This window comes from Scleropages formosus, chromosome 13, assembly GCF_900964775.1.
Source record: "Scleropages formosus chromosome 13, fSclFor1.1, whole genome shotgun sequence".
In the NCBI taxonomy this organism is placed as follows: Eukaryota; Metazoa; Chordata; class Actinopteri; order Osteoglossiformes; family Osteoglossidae; genus Scleropages; species Scleropages formosus.
The window spans coordinates 15,403,491-15,423,596 of NC_041818.1; the positions used below are offsets into that span (position 1 = coordinate 15,403,491).

The 20,106-nt window shown below is 45.6% G+C and overlaps 1 protein-coding gene across 2 annotated transcripts in view; it reads right to left on the minus strand.

The window, feature by feature from the left end:
• Positions 1-6,671: 6,671 nt before the first annotated feature.
• Positions 6,672-20,106, minus strand: part of LOC108929730 (protein Jade-1-like) — a 49,150-nt gene continuing 35,715 nt past the window's right edge. Inside the window, exons 10-13 of one of the 2 annotated variants that reach the window (XR_001965781.2) lie at positions 16,237-16,354; positions 13,416-13,544; positions 10,090-11,325; positions 6,672-8,983 (exon numbers count right to left, since the gene is read on the minus strand). Coding sequence is in view for 1 of the 2 variants with exons in the window: in XM_018744454.2 (XP_018599970.1) it covers positions 10,502-11,325; positions 13,416-13,544; positions 16,237-16,354 (1,071 nt within the window). In the remaining variant the exon portion in view is untranslated. Of the gene's footprint in view, positions 8,984-9,638; positions 11,326-13,415; positions 13,545-16,236; positions 16,355-20,106 lie in introns of those variants that run through there. The other variant, XM_018744454.2, reaches the window with a different exon arrangement.

Sequence of the window (20,106 nt, forward strand, 5' to 3'; positions counted from 1 at the left end):
CAACAGAGGCCACAAAGTGTAGATGCTTTCATCTTAACTTATTTTTTATAAACTGGGAGATGACATGCAGCAATTTTATTTAAATTTTTGGTTTAAATGAACCTTAGCTATGTAACCACACGTTATTGTGTGACTTCAGCAGATTTGGGATTGTTACTGTACTATCTGGCTAAACAATGCCTTAAATGCCCGTGTCCTGGGAGAGGTCTGGAAGGTGTTTGCGTTCAAGAAGCAGTGAGGCTCTGACTACACTTCTGCCAAAGGGTCTCCTGGCAGTGTTGTGCAGAATGAATGCAGGCCTTTTCTGAGACTTCAGGCTCCCTGGTGCAGTGCTGGATGTAACTGCAAAACATCTGGATATTAGATGGCTGTTACAACTGAAAAGTGACATAAAGGACTAATATGAGTGTGGGGAAAAAGCTGTGGAAAACATCAGGTGTTTGTTTGGGTATCTTGGTGAAGGTGTGACAAACAGTCCAAAGCTGGAGTTTAAGGTGTTTCTTTGATCATGAAAAGTAACTGTGAAATTAAGTTATTGAAAGTCAGGTGGTTGTAATAGTGCAGTAATTTGTGTGAACTATTCACTGGGATTATTAATTTTAATCACTGTGAGAATTCAACAGACCAAGTGAATTTTCTAACAAGATCTGAATATGGAAGCAAAATGGTGCTGAAATGTCCAGATCATGGTGAAATTCTGCTTTCAGAACATGCCCCTGTACTGTAAACTGAAATAAAGTAAAAAATATCAGTTCTAACCTATACCTACAATTTATAACAAGCAAATTGCCCAGTTTTATTGCTAGGTTTGCTCAGATGTGAATGTGTTGAAAGTGGGGAACTAAAAATATATTAAACATGGAATTATAAATTTATATGTACAGTAATATTTCTGTTTTGATTTATACCACCCTTAAGTTCCCCTCCAGTGCACAGAGTCACATGCTGTGACTTCAAGGAGAACTTATTGCTTTTTTTAGTAATATGTCAAATAATGCAAAATACAGCTATTTCGGTCCAGCTCTGACAAAACGGAGTGTCTGACGATACGTTCAGAAAACTTTGACTGTAATCGTAGGATTTCATTCTTGCAGATTGCTGCGAATGGAAAAGAAATAACTGACACGGCCACCCGTGAAGGCAGCGCATGAACTCCAGAGCGCAAAATGAGCAGTTCAGTGCTCTTACACCAGCAGCACTTGAGCCTGAGCACGTCCAAAATGAGTTTGTCATTACTTGCTTTTATTCTTCTTTTTAAATTATACCAATGAAGTGTTCATGCATGTGTTTTATACAAATAAATTTCTCTAAGATAAATGAGAGCTGGAGCTTATGAAAACATTAAAAAGTTCAAGGTCATAAATAAAAAGGCCAATTATTTTTGGGCTCTGTAAGATTTTTATCAAAATAATAAGGCTAAGGGTGAAGTTATTTCTTTAGAGGGACATATTGCAGTTTTCTCTTTTTTAATGACTTTAAGGAATGCGTGTGGGGTGTAATGAAAGAACTGAGAAACGTGTGTGTGTGCCCACTTACAGAACACAAGGCATGTCTGTAGCGTTCGCAGAGGATGTGAAGAAAGTGTCGGTGCCTCACAGCTTTTGGGCTCCGGGTTTGAAACCAGCTCAGTTTGAAGATTTCGCACGTTTCACCCATGATCGTGTGGGTTTCCTCCCGCTGTCCAGCGACACGTTTCAGGTGAACTGGTGCCTCCAAATTGCCCTTAGCGTGTGTGAATGAGAGCCAGCGATTATCCTGTGATGGACAGGCGTCTCGTCCAGGGCGTACCCTGTTTCCACAATGGGCTCTGGACCATGGGGACCCTGCACTGGACAAATGGTTACCGAGAAGGGATAAATAAATGAAATTAATAAAGTGTGTGAATTTATTACAGTAACAACTTGCTTTTGATGTGTCACTATTCAATAAGAGCACTTCTATGCTGCTGTGCACTAAAGTTAATCTTCCTCCTTTATACACCGTAAGCTGTACTGCTCTAGCGAACTCTTGTCGTTTCACCTTATGGAATACATATTTAATTAATGACGGGGCAGCTGGTAGCATAGTGGTTGGAGCTGCTGCCTTTGGATCCAAAGGTTGTAGGTTCAAACCCCACCTCTGGCTGTAGTACCCTTGAGCAAGGTACTTACCCTGAATTGCTCCAGTAAAATTACCCAGCTGTCTAAATGGGTAAATATCTTAACATTGTAAGTTGCTTGGGAGAGAAGTGTCAGCTGAGTGAATAAATGTAATACAGACTTATCCAAAGAGGCTGTAATGCACAGCAGCACAGGGGGGTTCCTAGTCTGGCAAACCTGCATTTTCCTGAAAGGTATAAGAGCAGGTTTCCCTCCAGTCATACCTCTCCATCAACAGCCGGTAGGACCGTAGGAATGAAGAGCGCAGCGAACGACATGTCCGGTACAGCGCTAGATCTAGTCCGAAACAGTTAAAGCAGAGAAATGACAGGAAATGGTTGTGTCATGTGATGAAAACTGTGCGCTGGTCTCTGCTCACACACGCAGCGCTTCCACCTCGCTGGTGGGGCTGAGATCTATGGCTGCTAATGAAACCCAACAAATGATGAACGATGAGCATACGTAATGCAACCCATCAGCTAGCAAGGGCTCGGTCCTCCCTGTCCCCGTCCCCCGTCCGGGCGATTCCGTCTTTTCCCCACTTGCGCTGCTGTGCCACGTATGGCTTCTAAAATGAAGTGTACAGAACAAAACATTGAGTGACATTTTATTTACTGGGTAGTTTCCCGTTCCGTGTTCCGATGGAACCAGCAGGTGGTGGCAACAGCACGACGAGAGCAGCGTCGGACGACGGAGAATCTGCAGAGCTGATCGCAGGCGCCTCGTTTCCGTTTCCGCTCGGCTCGCAAGTCAACTTCACGCCAACCGTTTTATGGTCTTTCTACACCGCTACGGTAAAATGTACGACCGTGTGCCTTGGCCACCAGGGGCCCAGTGAGGGGGGGGAGGTGTTACCTTCAGGCCAGCCGCAGGTACAGATGCTCATGCTGCCGTTGAGCTCCAGCGCGGCGTCTCGGTGACGTGGCTGGTGGAGCAGTAAGTGCCGATGGAAGTCAGTCTTCACCTTCTTACCTCTCACTACGGCATTTAGTAAAGTCACAAATAAGAGCGCTTGCAAAAACGGGGTAACATATCATAGCAGCTACAGCCGCTGCCTTTGGACCCGAAAGTCGCAGGTTCAAATCCCACCTCCAGCTATAGTACCCTTGAGCAAGGTACCCACCCTAAACTGCTCCAGTAAACTTACCCAGCTGTATAAATGAGTGAATAATTATAGGGAGATTAACAGTGTAGAGAAAAAAACATCAGCTAAATGTAGAAAGCAGCAGTAAAAGGCACCGAAACTGAAGAGAACTGTGGGACCGCCTTCATTCAAGTCATTTCCACAGTGTTTATAGCACCTCTCTGCGATCACGAACAAGATGAGGAAAGTTACATTTATGGGATGAATTGATCCACAATCAGTATTCAACAGAAGTTCGTAAGGAAGAGGAACTTGGGTGATCTTACAAATTTTCGTTTTAACGTAGCTTTAACATAACGTAATTAAAAACAAAAACAGCGCTACGCTGTGAAGCGCGGTCGGGTTCCCTCGAAAATCGAAGCAGCAAAAACATGCTTTTGTACAAGATTTTGAACCACAGCTGAAACGTGCATCATGATGGAGAAAGTCAAAGTTTCTAATCCCGGAAACACTGGGCGCAAAGGCGAGGGAAGGTACACCTTGGATGGGACACCAGTCCATCGCAGAAGGACCTCACATGAACTATGTAAAGGAACTTTCCACATAAACGTGGCGACAGCTACGGTTCTCGGTGCTCAACCCACCAGATCGGGATTCAAACGTTCAAATTCAGTATTCCATTCTGTCATCCAGTTCCACTAACCTTTTGTCCTGGTCAGGGTTGGGGGGGGGGGGGGGGTGGAGCCTATCCCATCCTGGAATCACTGGGCCCTAGGCCTGGGGTGGACATCCTGGACAGGACGTCAGCGCATCGCAGGGGTGCTCCACACATCCAGTCACTCATCCGTTCAAACACTGCTAGCATCTCCAGTCCACCTGAACCGCACGTCTTCGCGCCGTGAACCTACTGCCAAATAGTGCAGGTGCTGTGAGACAGCAGCGTTACCCGCTGCGCCGCTGTGCCGCCCTAACGACACCCTTTTACCATGCGCTTCACCGAGAAGGTACTTGATGAGATCTGGAGAACCTCCGCACAGTAGAGTCCACCAGGACCAGGACAGGTACTCTGTTACTCATCCGCATGCAGGAAGTACTTTGCTCTTTAGCACGACTGCAGCGTGGCTGTGCGGAGACTCCTTTGTCTTCCCCAGGAAGTGTTTTCCGCGTCACGGCCTGCAGCGTGTTTATTCGCCGCGTTACATCCGTAAACAAGAGAACGGCACGCGCACATTTCTCTGTGTTGCAACAGAAAGAGGAACGTAAAGCCGGTGTCCTTAAGGAGGTCATCATACGCATCTCCTTCACGAGGATAATTAAACGAGATTGCAAAAACCAACACCCAATTTAACGGCTATCCGAATACTAAGCACGAACACTATTTTGATGACGGCTGCAATGCCAAGCGAAAGGTGCGGGACCTGGCAGGATGCAGAGCGGCTCAGAGCGCCCCCAGCGAAGCCCCGGCTTCAAAGACCCCGGAATAAATATGCAAGACACCCAAGGTCTTTGGCATGATAATGCAACACGCTGCAATCCCCTCTTCCCAGACGGTAAATAGTCTCTGCGGACAGCCGCTCGGAGACAGCATCCCTCACTTTTGAAGCAGCGGCTTATTACTTCCGACAGCGAAGTCTTAGGAAGCCTGTAAGTAACGACCTGTCAGCCGGCGAGAAGGATCACCTTCGCTAAATGGGTTTACATGCCATTTCAAACAATGCTTGAACAAAGGAAGGGGAGGGAGGGGACAAAAGGCGGTAAAAATAAAAACGGTTGCCACAGGGCATCGCTGCGTTTGCCATTTAGCTCTCATGAGGGACCTCGAAGCAGCGAGATGCAAAATCTGCGATCGCGGATCATAGGTGAGCGCGCGCACGGGACAGGGGGCCGCGGGCCGCCGCGAACCACACATAACCGAGAACGTGAGTTTGACCTCAAGCGAACCACGCAACTGGGTCACGAGGAACGATATTAGCAAGCGCATCATAACTTGCGTAAACCCCAACCCCTACCATCAAGTCTATTGCAGTCACAAAACCAGAAATCAGTTTTTTTTGTTTTTGAGAGTTCCATCCCTTCATTCTGCATATTTACCCTGCGAAGGAGACACACCCACCCCCCAACACCCCTCCAAAATATAGATTCTCTGAGCGGCGGAGCCCAGCGATGCCAAAGCTGGACACAAGGGGTCAGTGTTGAAAAGGAGCCCGTTTTCCTCAAGGCTCCCCTCTCCGTACCCACACTGCGGCTTTTATTCTCATGGCAAAATCCGTTCCAGATTTTTCTCCTTGAAAGCTCGGCACAGGGCTTGTTGTCACCGTGGTGGCCGCCCACCCCCACTGCCGCTCGCTCTGGCGCTAAGTGGCGCCTGCTGCCCGGATGAGATGCACCACACCTGCAACCGGAGAAACGTCCCGCACCTCGGATGCCGCTGCTCTCCGGCGTGCGCGTCCTGCTGGATCGCGGCATCACACAGTTGACCGGAGGCCCCAGCCGGCCAGACGACCAGCAGGCAACACTCTGGCCACGCTCCTAGAAGCAGGAGACTGCTTTTTTTCTCAGCTCTGTGGGATCTGACAAATTCTTGATGCCACTGCTGCAAGCATCATCATCGGGGGGGGGGGCATCAGTCCACAGACCCTGTTATAAAAGGTTCCGTTCTCTTATGTATGAATTCGCCCAATTTCACTGAAATTCCCATTTAAGCTTTTTCAGTACAGAGGAATAATGTTAAATTCTTTGCAATAGGAAATATACCACCAGCACTTTGGGGCAGACAAACTGGGCTCTTTAAAGAGCAGAGAAACACATTCAGGAGCCCGTGCGAAAGAGCGTTTGAGGCAGCGGTGCCGAGACCCACTAGGTGTTCAAAGGATCTTTTCGCCAAGGAGCTGAACCCTCCATCCTCGGAACCAGCGATACCAGCACTGCTCTTCCCTCAAGTTTGCTTCACAATTGGTTTAAAAGCACATTTTCAATGTAGGAATACAAGGATTTGGGAAGCAGGAGGTGCACTGACATGGCTAATGAATGAAACTGCAGTAAAATCCTGTGAAAACTACCAAGGCCTTTTGAGAAAGGTTAAGTACAATGAATGGATCCCACCCCCCCAAAATCAGTCACTTGACTAACAGCTTCGATCAGGAAACGAGATGACATCTTCCCAGCATCGTCTGCAGCAGTTCCCAGAGCTGTAGGACATTCGCAGGTTGCTTTGCTTTCACTCTCCTCTCTAGCTCACAGCCTATAGCTGGTGCCTGGGTGTCCTCACACTTTTCACCAGCATCGCAGGTTTTCCAAAATGAAGTAGGAGTATTTGCAGTAGACATTTGTAACAGCACTAAAGTGGAAGTGAGAAGGTGTGCTGCCAATACCGTTTTCGGTCTGGAGCAGCACGGCTGCTCGACAAAGGGTGACAGCTGAACAGAAAGGCCAGGAGGAAGGTGGTACACAGAAAGCACAGCTTTATTGACTGTACTGGTCAACCACACCGGAGATGGCAGGGGTGACGGGTGGGGGGCCATGGGAGACGCAGCCATCGTTAAGGCAACACAAACAGCATGCAGACAGACACAGCCACAGCCACGTGGAACAACAGTTCGTACATCATATTGCTTTAAAGATTGCTTAACATGGAAAATGTACAAAAAAGGAAAAAATAGGTTTCTGCACTAATGAAAATACATTTTTTGTTTCGTTTTTCTTTTTACTACAAAGAAGATTCTAATACAAGAAAATAAATATTGCAAAAAAAAGCCAAAAATAATTTAAAATAGCTCTTTTTAATATATCTTCAATATTTCTCTTTGCTATTAACAAATGGCACAACATTCTTTGAAACAAAGAATACAGAAGGGAGAAAACCCCTGTAACATTCATATTATCGTATCAATAAATGATGCAAAGCAGAAATGTTTCAGGAATTGTACATGGCAACAAAAACAGGGAACACCTTTAAAGGACAAATAAGATCACCTCTACGTAAGGGGCTGGGGCAACAACCGAAACCTCGATGTTTCGATTTTAAAAAAAAAAAAAAAAAAGTCTGCCCTGAAGCCATGTGAATTTAGTAGAGTGACACCCCTTTTGACAGAGTCTTAAAGGAAACAAAGGGTTCAGGAGGAGTGTGAATCAGAGGTGCACAAGACGCAACAGATCTATCTAAGCAGTGACACCACATCTGAGTGACACTAGGACACTCTCTGAAGATCAGGACCCATCAGTCGCCAACTGTGTAGCACTGCACTCATACTTTCTTATGGAAAACAAACAGTATGTGACCTAGCAATTGGAACAAAACCCTTTGTCATAGGCACTTAAAAGCTAGCAGTTCATGGTCCAAAATAAAAGTCTTGAACTGAACTTCAAGAAGTGAATGTTTTTATATAATATGTACATTTTGCAAATTAGTGAGAACATATAGGGAAGATGCAAAATGTGTCACTGAATTTGTATGATTTTTTTTTTTTTTTTTTTTAAATGACGATTGTCCTCAGTCAAGAAATTACCTCCGAAGCGTTTTCTCATGTCAAATGATGGTTCTACCGAAGCCTAGAAATGGAGTCGAGGCTCGTGTGGCACGGAGAGCGAGGGAGCGGAGCTCCAGACAGCGTGGACCCACACGGGCAGGGTAAATGTCTCAGGACGAGAGCCTCACCTTCACCCCCATTAGGGTGCAGCGTGTTACTCGAGGGGTAGGATGAAAACACTTACTATGGAACACATGGGTGTCGTTATTTGTCCTTTAAGTATGTTTCTTTGATCCTTCTGTGTGAGAACAGCTCAGGACTCTGGATGCAGAACACAGAAGCTTAAAGCAGTGGCGTTTGGGACTTTTAAGAAGCCAAAATTAAATCTGTTGAAGTACACAGAAAGCAAGCTCAAGTAATAATTGCAATAACTGTCAGTATTCTAGTCTAGGTACCGGAGCTAAACGCCTACAAAAACAGCTTGCGAAGCCTGTTACAGGAAAGAAATAAAAAGATTGCTAGTACTGTAATATACATTGTTGGTGCATACAAAACCAAGAATTAGCAGTCCACTACAGCCTTGATTCAATCCCTAATGGATTAAGCAGCTAACACAGAGGAAGATGACTTGCTGATATGATGACATTCCCCTTTGAAAGCAAAACCACAAGAACAGAAGTTCTTGGCCTTTATCACTGTAAAAATGACATTCCTCTGATCGGGTTGTCGGTTGCTAGAAAACCTTCCCAGCATTCTTAAAACGTAACCAGGACTCTAGCTCAAAGACCAGTGTTTCCCAGTTGTAAAATCCCACTGTTGCTGACAGTTTCTCTCGCTGCTCCACCAAGAGCCGCAAAGGAACAACATTGGGACCGAACACAATGCTATGGACACCGATATGTCATTGTCTCTGCAGGAGGACAAAGCCACCGTGGTGTCACCTCTTGCAAGCTTCATGGCCATCAAGATGACTCGCCGTGGCTCAAACTGCTCCATGCTCGAGGGTCTCTGAGCCGCCTTGGAAGGACTGCAAAAGCGGCCATGTTTCAGAAAAACAAAAATAGGGAGGGGGGGGAAAGGGGGGGATCTCAAACCCTGTGACACCTACACAGGAGCTGCGAGCCAGCGAAGGGCTTCAGTGACACCGAGATGCGACTGCGAGGCGGTGTAATGGCGACGCTCGGTCCCTCCACCCACATAGCCAGTCAGTCCATCAGACTCTAGGTTGGAGAGATGGCGAGGTGGGTTCCTTGCGAGCAGCCAGCCCCGTCTCCGACACCCCACCAGCATTTCAGCTGCAAAGAATGCGTTAGTCAACACTCACCAGTGCCGCCATCCCTATTGTACCCCCTTCATAGCAAGCAAGACATATGTACAAATGGTGCCGCATATTCATACTGTTCTTTGGCTTGACTCAAAGGAGCTCGAGCTACTGAGATGAACCTCAGTAGCAGTCGAATTTAGAACAGTGTACTCTTCTGAAAATGCCACGTAAATATATGTCTACACATATATTACTTTGTTTCTGTAATCAATTCTCAATCATTTTATTTCTTAAACCCTGAGATAATACTTGTGGACCACTTGTGTCAGGAAAGAAAGAAAATGTTTCATTAAAAGGAAAACAAGAGAACACAATGATATAGTGAAGCTTTGATGCGAGCATTCAGGGCCGACACTGATCACATCATCAATCTGACAGTAGGAATGGACCCGACAGGCGACACAGGGCAGCTCTGACTGAAGTGCAATGTTGCTCCCATGTGGTTCTGCTTCCTGCTCGCCCGATAAAACCACAAATTTGGATTCGGCTGTCCTCAAATATGCAGCTTTGAGCAACATGATTCTAGTGCACAAGAATGCTAAAAGTGAATCAGGCACTACAGTGAACAATCCGAGTCCCGCTCCCGGCTGCAGTCCCTCGCTTTTTAACGTCGGTCATTGCAAACATCTACTCCACAGACTGCTGTCATTCTACCCCTAATCTTTCAACCATTGAAGGATAACAGCAATGAAAATATTTAACTTGTGGAGCTGACAAAAAAATATATATATATATTGTGTTTTTTTGGGACAGACAGAAGGCACATCAAAATGTATTCAGTGTCTCTTGTTTATGAAAAGAAAAAAAAAAAAAACCCGAAAAACAAGATCAAGATCAGATCGCTTACTTTCTAAAGGGGTTCTTATCATACAGTTCACACAAATATGGACAATTAGACTTCTCAGCAGGATTTGCCTTATAGTATGTCTGCAGGTGCGCACGTGTGTGTGTGTATACATATACATCTTTATGCTACTTGTCCCTGTTGACCAATTGTGCTTCTTTCAAACTTTATGATTTGTCATCAAGATGCTTATTAAAAATTGAAACGCTCAAACGAAAAGCTCAACTACATACATCTTAGGTACGAAGTGAGGGAGAACACCACCTGAACCAGGTCATAATGCCCCACAAGTAGTCGACCTGCACTTGCATCTTCAAGGAGCAGCACAAGCTGCCGCTGAGAGGAGTCGCATGGTTTCCTTTGTGGACTCCTCAATGTTCTACTGAAGACCAGAAAAGAATGTTGGTCTTTTGTGGTTGAAACACAGGGTTACAATTTCCACAAACACCCATGTCTCTGGACTAACGTCTCCAGTAGGACAATGTAGCCATAAGAATATGATGACAGAAATGTAGAAAAACAGATTTGAGTTGGTGAAAGTGATCTGTAGAAACAAACTGTGCTGAGAACAGCAAGGATCACGGCAGTTAGTTCTACACCGCTGCTGCCTTTGTTTCGGCAACTGTTAGTCTTTCTGCAGTTCTTTTAAGAGGCCAGCACGCTCCGCCGGAGGACCTCCTCCTTCCCAGAGTGCAACTGGGAGAAACGGAGCCTGCCGCTACGGTTGGAGTGCATGTCGGAGTCGCTCAGCTCCGCATCTGAGTAATATCCGTCAGTCTCTGGGTCAAAGAGGGAACTGTCTTTCCCTGCAGGCTCCTGCCCTGCTTCCTGCTCCCCTCCCTTGGCACGGGATTTGCTCTGCCGAGGAAGTCGGAATCGCACTGCTGCCCCACCCCCTACCTCAGCCCCACCTACGCCTCTCCCCCAAGCCTCAGGCACTTGGACAGGACAGCCGACTTCCAGAGTTGGGGTGGATTGGCTGTTCCAGGGCCCGCAATCCTCCGAGATGTGACAGGAGTCCATTTTGGAGATTGGGGGCTGTGGTGCAAGCTGGCTCTGCTCCTCTCTTGGCTCAGGCCCCCTGCGGGCCAGATGCTGGGCTCTGGAGGATGAGCGGGCTCTCTCAGACCGTTTGGCCTCATTCCGACCTTTCTCCTCCAGGAGGGTCCTGCCTCCCTTGGCTGTGCTGGGGGCAGTGCTACGGGTGGGTTCGAGGTGGGCCTTGTGGCCCTTGCTCCGAGGCTTGCCTCTGGCCTTCCTACTAGGCTGGGGTGTCTTCCAAGCAGGCTTCATGGAGTGGTCCACCATGAGCAGGCTCTCTTCACCCTGCAGTAGCTGGTTTGACAGCAGGCTGGCTGTGGTGTCCTGGGGCTCGCCATCCAGGGACCACCGGCCCAGCATGTCGTCGGCCGTGATCTGTACAGGCTGTGGCAGCCAGCCATCGTACAAAGAGTAGGGCTTTGGCAAACCTGTAGAATGGCAGATGCAATAGAGGTGAGAACAGCTAAATGAGGTCAAGAATCAAGTTAAATCCCAGACATGCTGTTGTTCAACCTTAAATAAGCAAAACCATGCAACTGGGGCTGGAGATCATATCTGCAGAACCTCTTGTTTGGTTACCAACTTAATGTATAATTACAGGCAGAATGTTTTAACACATGGTACTAATACTGTGCAAACTGTACACTTCAGAGAATTTAAAGAAAATCTGATCTGCAAAACTGGAATATATATCAGTGGGTATGAATATGAATAAAATGGTATAGTTGACCAATTACAGATTCTGCAGAAGATAACAGCTTATTTACAACAACATTGAGTAATTTTTTAAACATGCAAAATGACAAGAGTATTTCAAATCTCATTTCATTCCCAGTATCAGAGTCCACATGATGAAATTATTCACTAAAACAAACCTGACACACAACGCCACTGCATTATGAGCTTCTTAAGGTTAAGACAGTTAAACTGGGATGTTTTATTTGCAAATGATGAACAAAAATGCAAACCAGTGTTTTTACACTGTGCTACCTCCACTTTATGTTCTTGGGGGGAAAAAAAAATTAGGGGATTCCAACATCCGAAATTGTTGCCAGCATCCCTAGAACTGTCTAGGGCCCAATACCACAGACTGCTGCCCTTGGGACACTGTAGGGCCCAATGCTGCAGCCCACTGCCCCTGGGACACTGTAGCGCCCAACTCTGGGCTGCCAGCAAGGAATTCGGCACGTTGCCAGATCCCTCGCCATGCAGCTTTGCCAAAGACATCAAATGTCTCCCTAGCAACGGCACAGACAGGCCTGGGCAAACTCCAGGCCTGCTTAACCAAACACAGAATGGCCAGCAGTGGCGTCACTCTGGGGCACCTGCTGAGGCCAAGAACCTGACCAAAAGCTCCATGTATTTTACTACAGCAGATGAATGTGCAGTGAAAGAATCATCTGCTTTGTACCGTTTCTAAGGCTTTTTTTCTTTTAGGCATCAGTAGTAGGTCACTGTGCGGTTAAGGAGAGGTGAGATGTGTCACCATCAGCTGTGACATTTCACACCTGGAGTGCACTGATATACACACTGTAAAATGTGCAACCCATCCTGCATCCCCTCAGGAAGCCTAGAGTCAGCCAGCAGTTGATGATGTGGCACAGAAAACAACAGATGGCTTCCACACTGGGAGTGCCCTAAGTGTGCAATGATATGCAGTCACCTTAATGGATGTGATTGTTATCCACTGTTGCCATGGAGACTGCATCCCTTCCATTGCAAGGGGGAGTGACACATCTACTCCTGCTCTTGGGTGAACTGCTGGAGAACTTTGTGACATGGGAGATGGATTACCATCATTATCTTGTCTACAGCACATCCTTGTCCAGGGCAGGGTAACGTTTTGCAGAAGAAACTATTCTCAAGAATCCAAAGTTGTTCTTAGTCACAACAGATGGATTTTTGCTAATTCAAACCCGATCACCTTTGCTCAGTGTTATAACAGCAATGCATCTCTTGGGAGCCCTCCTTTGCAAATCTGTTCAACAGTCCAATTTGCCATCCAACACAGCCTTGGTTGCTTCAGTGGTGTGTGCGCATGAGCATCACACCACTGCTTGGACAAAAGTCACCTTCCTCTTTAATTAGCCTACATGTCTCCATAGCAGAGACCCAGCACTTTCAGACAGTAGGTAACAATGAGCCCTCCCGCTGCTCAGTGTGGAGGGTCTAATTGGAGAGCCAGAGAGGTGGGAAGGAAAGAAGAAATGGATGATACCAACTGGGGAAATACAGTGAGCTTCCACTGTCCTACAGAGACACTGTGAATGAAGACATCAATAACGGGCAATTTCCTGAAGACGTTAAAGGCAGCAGATTAATGAAAGGCTCTTGATAGGAACACTACCGAGTGCTGCGGAGGTCACGTCTCCCCAGAGAGCCAAACAGAACGATAACTCAACCCTCAAGTGGGTTGCTCTTCAGGCCAGAAAATTTACTGACCTGCACTTCAGACCATTTTCCAAACCAATAATAAAAATGATTCAGTGGCACAGCACTGATCAGATGGACGACTCACCCAGCTGCTTGAGCAAGGACCCTTTTCCAGCTTTCCATCTCTCCCGCTTTGCAGAAGCTCTTCTCCTGCGTTCCTTCCCCCTTTCCTTAACTCCATTCTGCTTGACCTTCTCCCTTCTCAGGGCTTTTTCTGGATAAAAGGAAGAACAAGTCAGCCTGAATGAGCACAGGGTTGAATACCAACTACATTTTCCATTGGGCTCTATCATTACAATACTGGAACAATGAGAAGACAGAGAGAAATACAGAGGGAAACTCATCCCAGAACTGAGGATACCAGTCTTAAGTTTTCAAAATATCCAGTATGTATTACTTTGTGGGAGGTTGTCATGTTTTTCATGCTGTTCTGAAATAAAGTGGCATTATATCTTTAACAGATTTTTATTTTTTTTTTTTCCTTTTTACACAAATGCAAGCTGACTTGAAAGCATTACTGTTGCTGATCAAACTGGTAAGTAAACAAACAGCACTGAAAAGTGACTAAAGGCTTAAAAGACTTAATGTTGAGCACAGCCTTTTCTTTTTCTTTTTTTTTTTTTTTTGAAGAGAGGCCGTCAAAGCTATACCGTGTAGGCTGCATTTACCACAGACATCATGCTCAAAATAAACTGAAGCACAGCTCATCCTTGGTACTTCAGCATGCTTTACTGGAAAAACATTTCAGGCTGTTTTGCCTGCTGGCCCCTGCAAGGAGTCTGTCCGCCCGGAGCTCATCAAGCACTTGTCATGTACAAGGAGTTGATCTGAAGAATCTCCCATCACAGCCTCGAACAACAGCAGTGAAGCACGTTTGAAAACAGTTACAATGTGACGGGTTGTGTATTTTAATAGGCTTTTTCTAACACTTCTCCCTCCATCTTTCCTCAGCAATGATGCGGCCTCCATGGGAAAACTTGCTGGCGCCTAAGGGAGCCATCTTTGATGTCCATGATCAACTTTCTGTCTATCCCCACTCCTCCTCCATCAACCGAGACACACAGAGCAGATGAAACAGATGAGAAGTCAAAGAAGTCCTATCTTAGAGTGGTGCACTCTACTGTCAGGATGAATTTGCCTTAAGACTTCTGTAAATGTGCTTCAGCTGAACCAATGGCTATTGACACAGTACAACTGTACTCCCCAATACACCTTGCCTCATTGAAATAGGCCTTTAGTGCACTTTTCAAAACGATGAACCAACTTTATTGAAGGTGAATAGCATCCAAGCTGAGTTGTCTTATGGCTTAGAAAGTTTGTGCCGTAACACAAACAGGTGTGCACTCCATGTGGGACCGCAGGTCTAGCCAGAGGGAAAAGAGTAAATACTATAATATAAATCATAGCATCAAAAGACACGGAGGCAGATCACAATAGGGACAACCCAGCGGACAGCAATGGGGCCTCATAGCTCCTGAGCTCTGGGTTCAGAGGTGAGACTGAATCTGATTCAGTCTGTGTGGAGTTACTGTGTATACGTGTGTGTAGGAGAAAAAAGAGCAAGAGAGCGAGATTGCCCTGTGATGACACGCATTTCATCCAAAGTGTCTCTTGTACCCTGTGTGCCCTATATTTGTGGAAAAGGTTTCCAGACCACTATGACCCTGCACTGGACAAGTATTAACAATGGATGGATGAATGGACATCAAGAAGAAAGTGCTCAAAGGGGGAAATTTTTTTTTTTTTTAAATGCATACAGTTCTCCACCCCCCTTAAAAGGTGAGGACAAGGCATTGGACAGTAAATCAGAAGCTTGGTCATGATAATAAAGACTGACAAGAAAACACGTATGTACTGCATTCACCAAAGCTGCTATCCCACTGCCCCCAAATGATTCACTTCAGATTACTCCACTATCTAGCTGCACAAGCCATCAGACAGAGCGCAATGGAATGCTTCGTCAGAAACATAACACCAATCCTGGTCTTAACACAAGGCAGGAGTAGAACTAAAGAAGCTGAATGCAGGTGATAAAATTTTATGTCTGCAGGGATGTTGGGAACACCCCTATCATTTTGCCATCTACTTAAAATGTCAGATCACACTTGTGTTTAGTAGGGGCTAGTTGACTGAATGTCACAATGAAATAAAACATGGTGGCAGTACCAGTAAGCGCTGTTCACCAATACAGCCATACTGCTCTGCCTCAGAAAAGCGTCACCAAATCAAGATGCACCTTTCCAGCCTGGAAAAAGGACACATTTTACTGGGTAGTGAGGAGTTCCTCCTTAGTCGGTCTCCCGGCATGCACTTTCACTCCCAATACAAGCCTTGCCGTTTCTCCTATCAGCATTTCCTGATAATGCCAGACAAACAGCTGATCTTCCAAGTGACATGGGATGACTAGGGGTGTTTTGTGCAAACGCCTCACCTGCTCGTGCTAATGTGTAGTGTTGTAAAGGGGGTTCTGCCTTTCTACAGCACAAGCTCATATCATTACAGCTCCTAGGCACTCATACGCCTCTCAAGAGGCAACTGTCAGGTTTCTGGACTGGTGTTCAAGTAAAATTGTTGTGCACACAGTACTGTAAAGCAATAAAGTAATTCAGAACAGGTGAAACCCAAATCCTCACTGAAGAGGGCACATCTCAAACAAGCAGGGATGCAAAGTAGCAAAAGGTGTCAGACAAATTTGTAACCTGACCGTTGCTGGTTCAAGGCCCAGACAGGGCTCTGTTGTACCTTTAAGCTGGGGTACTTAAGTGCAAACTCCAGTTCTATTAATGAGTAAAATAAGTCAGGCTGGACAAACAAAGAGAACAGCAGTGAAAACATGGGATACAAACCATGTTTCAAACTAAGTGTCTCAGTTGTAATGATGACCCCCATTGTGTACGGCCTCTTACCTCCTGCCAAGTCCTCATTAATGAGCTGGATCTGGAGGTCAAAGATCTTCTCCTGCAGGTCACACAGGGAGTGTTTCATCTTCTCACGCCGAGTGATCATGTAGCACAAATTTCTGACCTGCCCCAAGACACGTAACAGAAGGACAACTGATTATACCTAGTGTGTGTGTGTGTGTATTCACACAGACTGACATGGCAAGAAAAAAGCAAAGACATGTACAGAGACAGATGGATGAACAGACACACAGCAGGTCAGTCTACACATCTGGTCATGACAGCTGTTTGTTACATCAGGTTCTGGAGGACCTGTGCAGTTCACACAAATTTCATCTGAAATGAGAAAAATGACGACTCTGCCATCTTTAAATATTCATTACAAGTACAAGTTCTCAAATGGCACGAGTACACATTTGACCTGTGCTATTATTCTAACCATATTCTAATATATGCCTCCAGGAGTTACAGCACACAAAACACACACCAGTCTACCACTCAGAACACGTACACACTGTTCCCATTCCACAGGCGTGTTCCTACCCTGAAACAGCACAAGGCCTGGGAGCAGGAAGAGCTGCAGAGGGCAGACACAGGCTGAGTTCCAGGGGATCTGCCTGGATGAGCTGGAGCCAGTGTTAACTAGAGCACCACTTTGTGTGTGTGTGTGTGTGGCCCCAAGGCCCCAGCCAGGTGGGACAATCTGTACTTACAACTGAACACAGGGCTGATTTAGGGTGATCATCCAGCATTCAGGCTGATCAGTATCAGCTTCATCACACGGGCAGGAGAACCACATGCCTGCTAGCCTAATGAGTGCCTGATGACAGGAGACGCTCCACCATGCTCCTGTGCCCAACGTCAACACATTAGGAGGTGCCTGCTCCTAATATCCAAACAAGGGTGCAGCCAGCCAACCCCATCCTCCTCTCTAATCAAACCCCCACCTTTCTACCTCCTGTGCCCACCTCTCACAAAGTAGACTTTAAAATAAATTTAAAAAAAAAAAAAAAAAAAAAGGCACTGCCAGCAATATACCTGCTTGTGCTCATTCCAGGGACCGATTCAGCTTTAAAGGGATACAAACAATGAAACTGGGGATCAGTTCTATCGCTTGTTCCAGAACAGCAGCCGGGGGAAGCTTGAAACCCTTATATGCTAAAGCTGTGACGCAAGAGAGTACAGCAGCGCGTGAATGTGCGTTGCACAGGATCCCTGCAACATATCAGTGCATGTGGCAGGTGGGTTGGGGACTTTGCAACAAGCAAGAATAGACACACAGATACAGCCTGCTTTTCAGCACTGTATCCTGAATCACAAGCTACCAGAAATTCATAGCTTCACACTGAGGAAAAGGGGGGGGGGGGGTGTTTGGAGGAAAGTAGGTCAGGCCTTAATATGGATTTCTTTCATTCCCAGTTCAACTTCTGACGAAGCTACAAATGCAGACGTTTAACCACACTTTTGGAATGGGTCAGAAAACACGAGACAACAGCGCTTCAAGGTCACTGCCATTCATCAACTGTCTTTGTCAATTAGCGACTGCTGTTGAGCCTGTGTCCATTTCACTTCACCTTCCAGCCAACACACACCACGGTTGGGCTGGCGTTCAGTGTTCGCAGTGTGGAGCAGGATGTGAAAGATGCTGCCCTACAGATGAGTGAGCAACTCTAATAAAGAGCGATGCTATAAGCCAACAGTCTTGAAAAAGGTATCCGTACAAATTAAAAGTACCGAGATACTGACGACTGGACTGAAAGAATTTGTGTTTAAACAAATGTTATTTATAACATTCCGGGAAAATTTAATTTGCCATAAAGAGGCCATTTCTTACGAAACTGATTCTACAGTTATTAGCCGTTTTGGTCAGAATCATATTTTTCCAAAACCACTTAATTCCTTTTATGGTGGGGGCCGACAGACAATTCCAGAACGGGCCGCAAGGCAGCCAAGGCTCGGTCCCATCAGACAGCAGGAGATTAGTGAAAGAACAGACCCTGAAGGGCAATAGAAACATTGAACTGAAGCTGTGTGTATTAATAAGTCAGCCCATTACACTTTTTCAGTAAGTGGTGTGCAGCGAGTGACCACAAGACCTGCCTATCATGAACGTCCGCAGACACACAAGAATTTCCATCAGCTGAGGCGAACGATGGAAATCAGTGGTGATCGCCTGTTAGATACTAAATTAACTTTCTGCCACTGTCTGAACAACCCTCTCAGCATGTTTGCGTCAGACCCTGCTCCTCTAACAGGCACCTAACTGCAATAGCCATCTTTCTATGAAGAGCACATAATACACACACCTAAATCATTTACATGCCCACAAAACATATTCTTCCAGTCTGCATCATCTACTGTACCTGAAAATAAATGGTGGCATGTTACCTTCAGTGATCAATAGCCAGTAATCAAGCCATGTAAACATGCATAAATCAGCAGAAGAGAGTAAATATTGTAAGATCAACATTAGTATTATTTTACCAAAGTAATGAGTGAATAAACACCATTCTCAAACTTAACGTGACATAAAATGAAAGCCTTGTATTTTTATATAATTAGAATACTGAACTTAAAACTGACAATTATTAATGAACAAAAATTAATTTATATGTAATAAATCACAAAGGTTAATCCATCTAGTTGTGTCAACAACTAAGAATTAAGATTTAGTTAAGTCACAGAAAAACTGAGCACTGAGCTTATTAGGCAAAATATTCAGCCTATGGTGCGGCATGCTGGAAGACCCCACAGAAAGTTATACAGAGCAACCAGATGTACTGTAATAAACGAATAGCTTGGCCACCACAACCAAGTTAGCTCTGGGGAGGGGAAGAGTGACCGACTGGAGAACCAAAAGACAATAGGTAGTGTCGTGGTTAAAGCTGCTGCCTTTGCACCCAAAAGTCGCAAGTTCGAACATCATCTCTAGCTGTAGTACAGTTAAGCAGGGTAGTTACCCTAAAATTGCTTCAATAAAAAATTCCCAGCTGTATGAAGGGGTAAATAATTGTAAAACAGCTTAACACTAAGTCTCTTTGGAGAAAAAAGTGTCAGCTAAATTAATAAATTTAAAGGAAATGCTTAAGGGAACGTAACAAAACAAATATTTAGTTTTTTTCCGAATGTGTGTCCTCGCAATTAGCCCAACTGCAAAATTGAGTGCTTCATCCTCAGTGGCACATTGGTAGCAAGTCAGTCAGTTTCTTTACATGAAAATACTAGAAAACAAAACAAAGGGATTTGTAATACACTTCCAGCACCGAGTTTGGATTTCCTCATTGCTTATTATTAATGAATGTTGTAAAAGTGCTTCCATTCCCCTTTAAGGCAGCTAAGGCTCTGTGCTGCTGTCAGACAACAGGAGATGAGTGGAAGCCACAGAGTGAGGGAAAACACCAAGCAAGCATACCCACACACAGCGCAAGGCAACGTCAGCCAAGGTGTCACCATAGCACCAGTCAGAAGCGGTGCTGTAAAATATCAAAATCCCTGTCATCTGCAAGGCCTGCTTCTATTACTTATTGATGCGCTCCCATCTCGCACGTAATTGAGTTAGCGGGGGCAACAGTGACAACCGTGTGCACGTTAGCTGCCAAGCACGCGTGCTGCCTGCGGTCGTAAAAAAAAATAAAAAAAATAAAATCCAAACAGACGCTGAATGCTGCTCCCTGATAAACAAATACTAAGCCCAGCTTCTTCCCAGCACTTTAACAAGCTGTGGAGTTCCTCCATCAGTGACGTGACAAGTGTGCTAAGGCACTCAGGATGCCCGAAGAATCATTCCCCCAGCCAGCGGCCTAGTATGATCCAGCCAACACTGTGCTGTCCCTCCGCCCCTTGAACCAAAGGTCAGCAGGTCCCAAACCCAAGTGT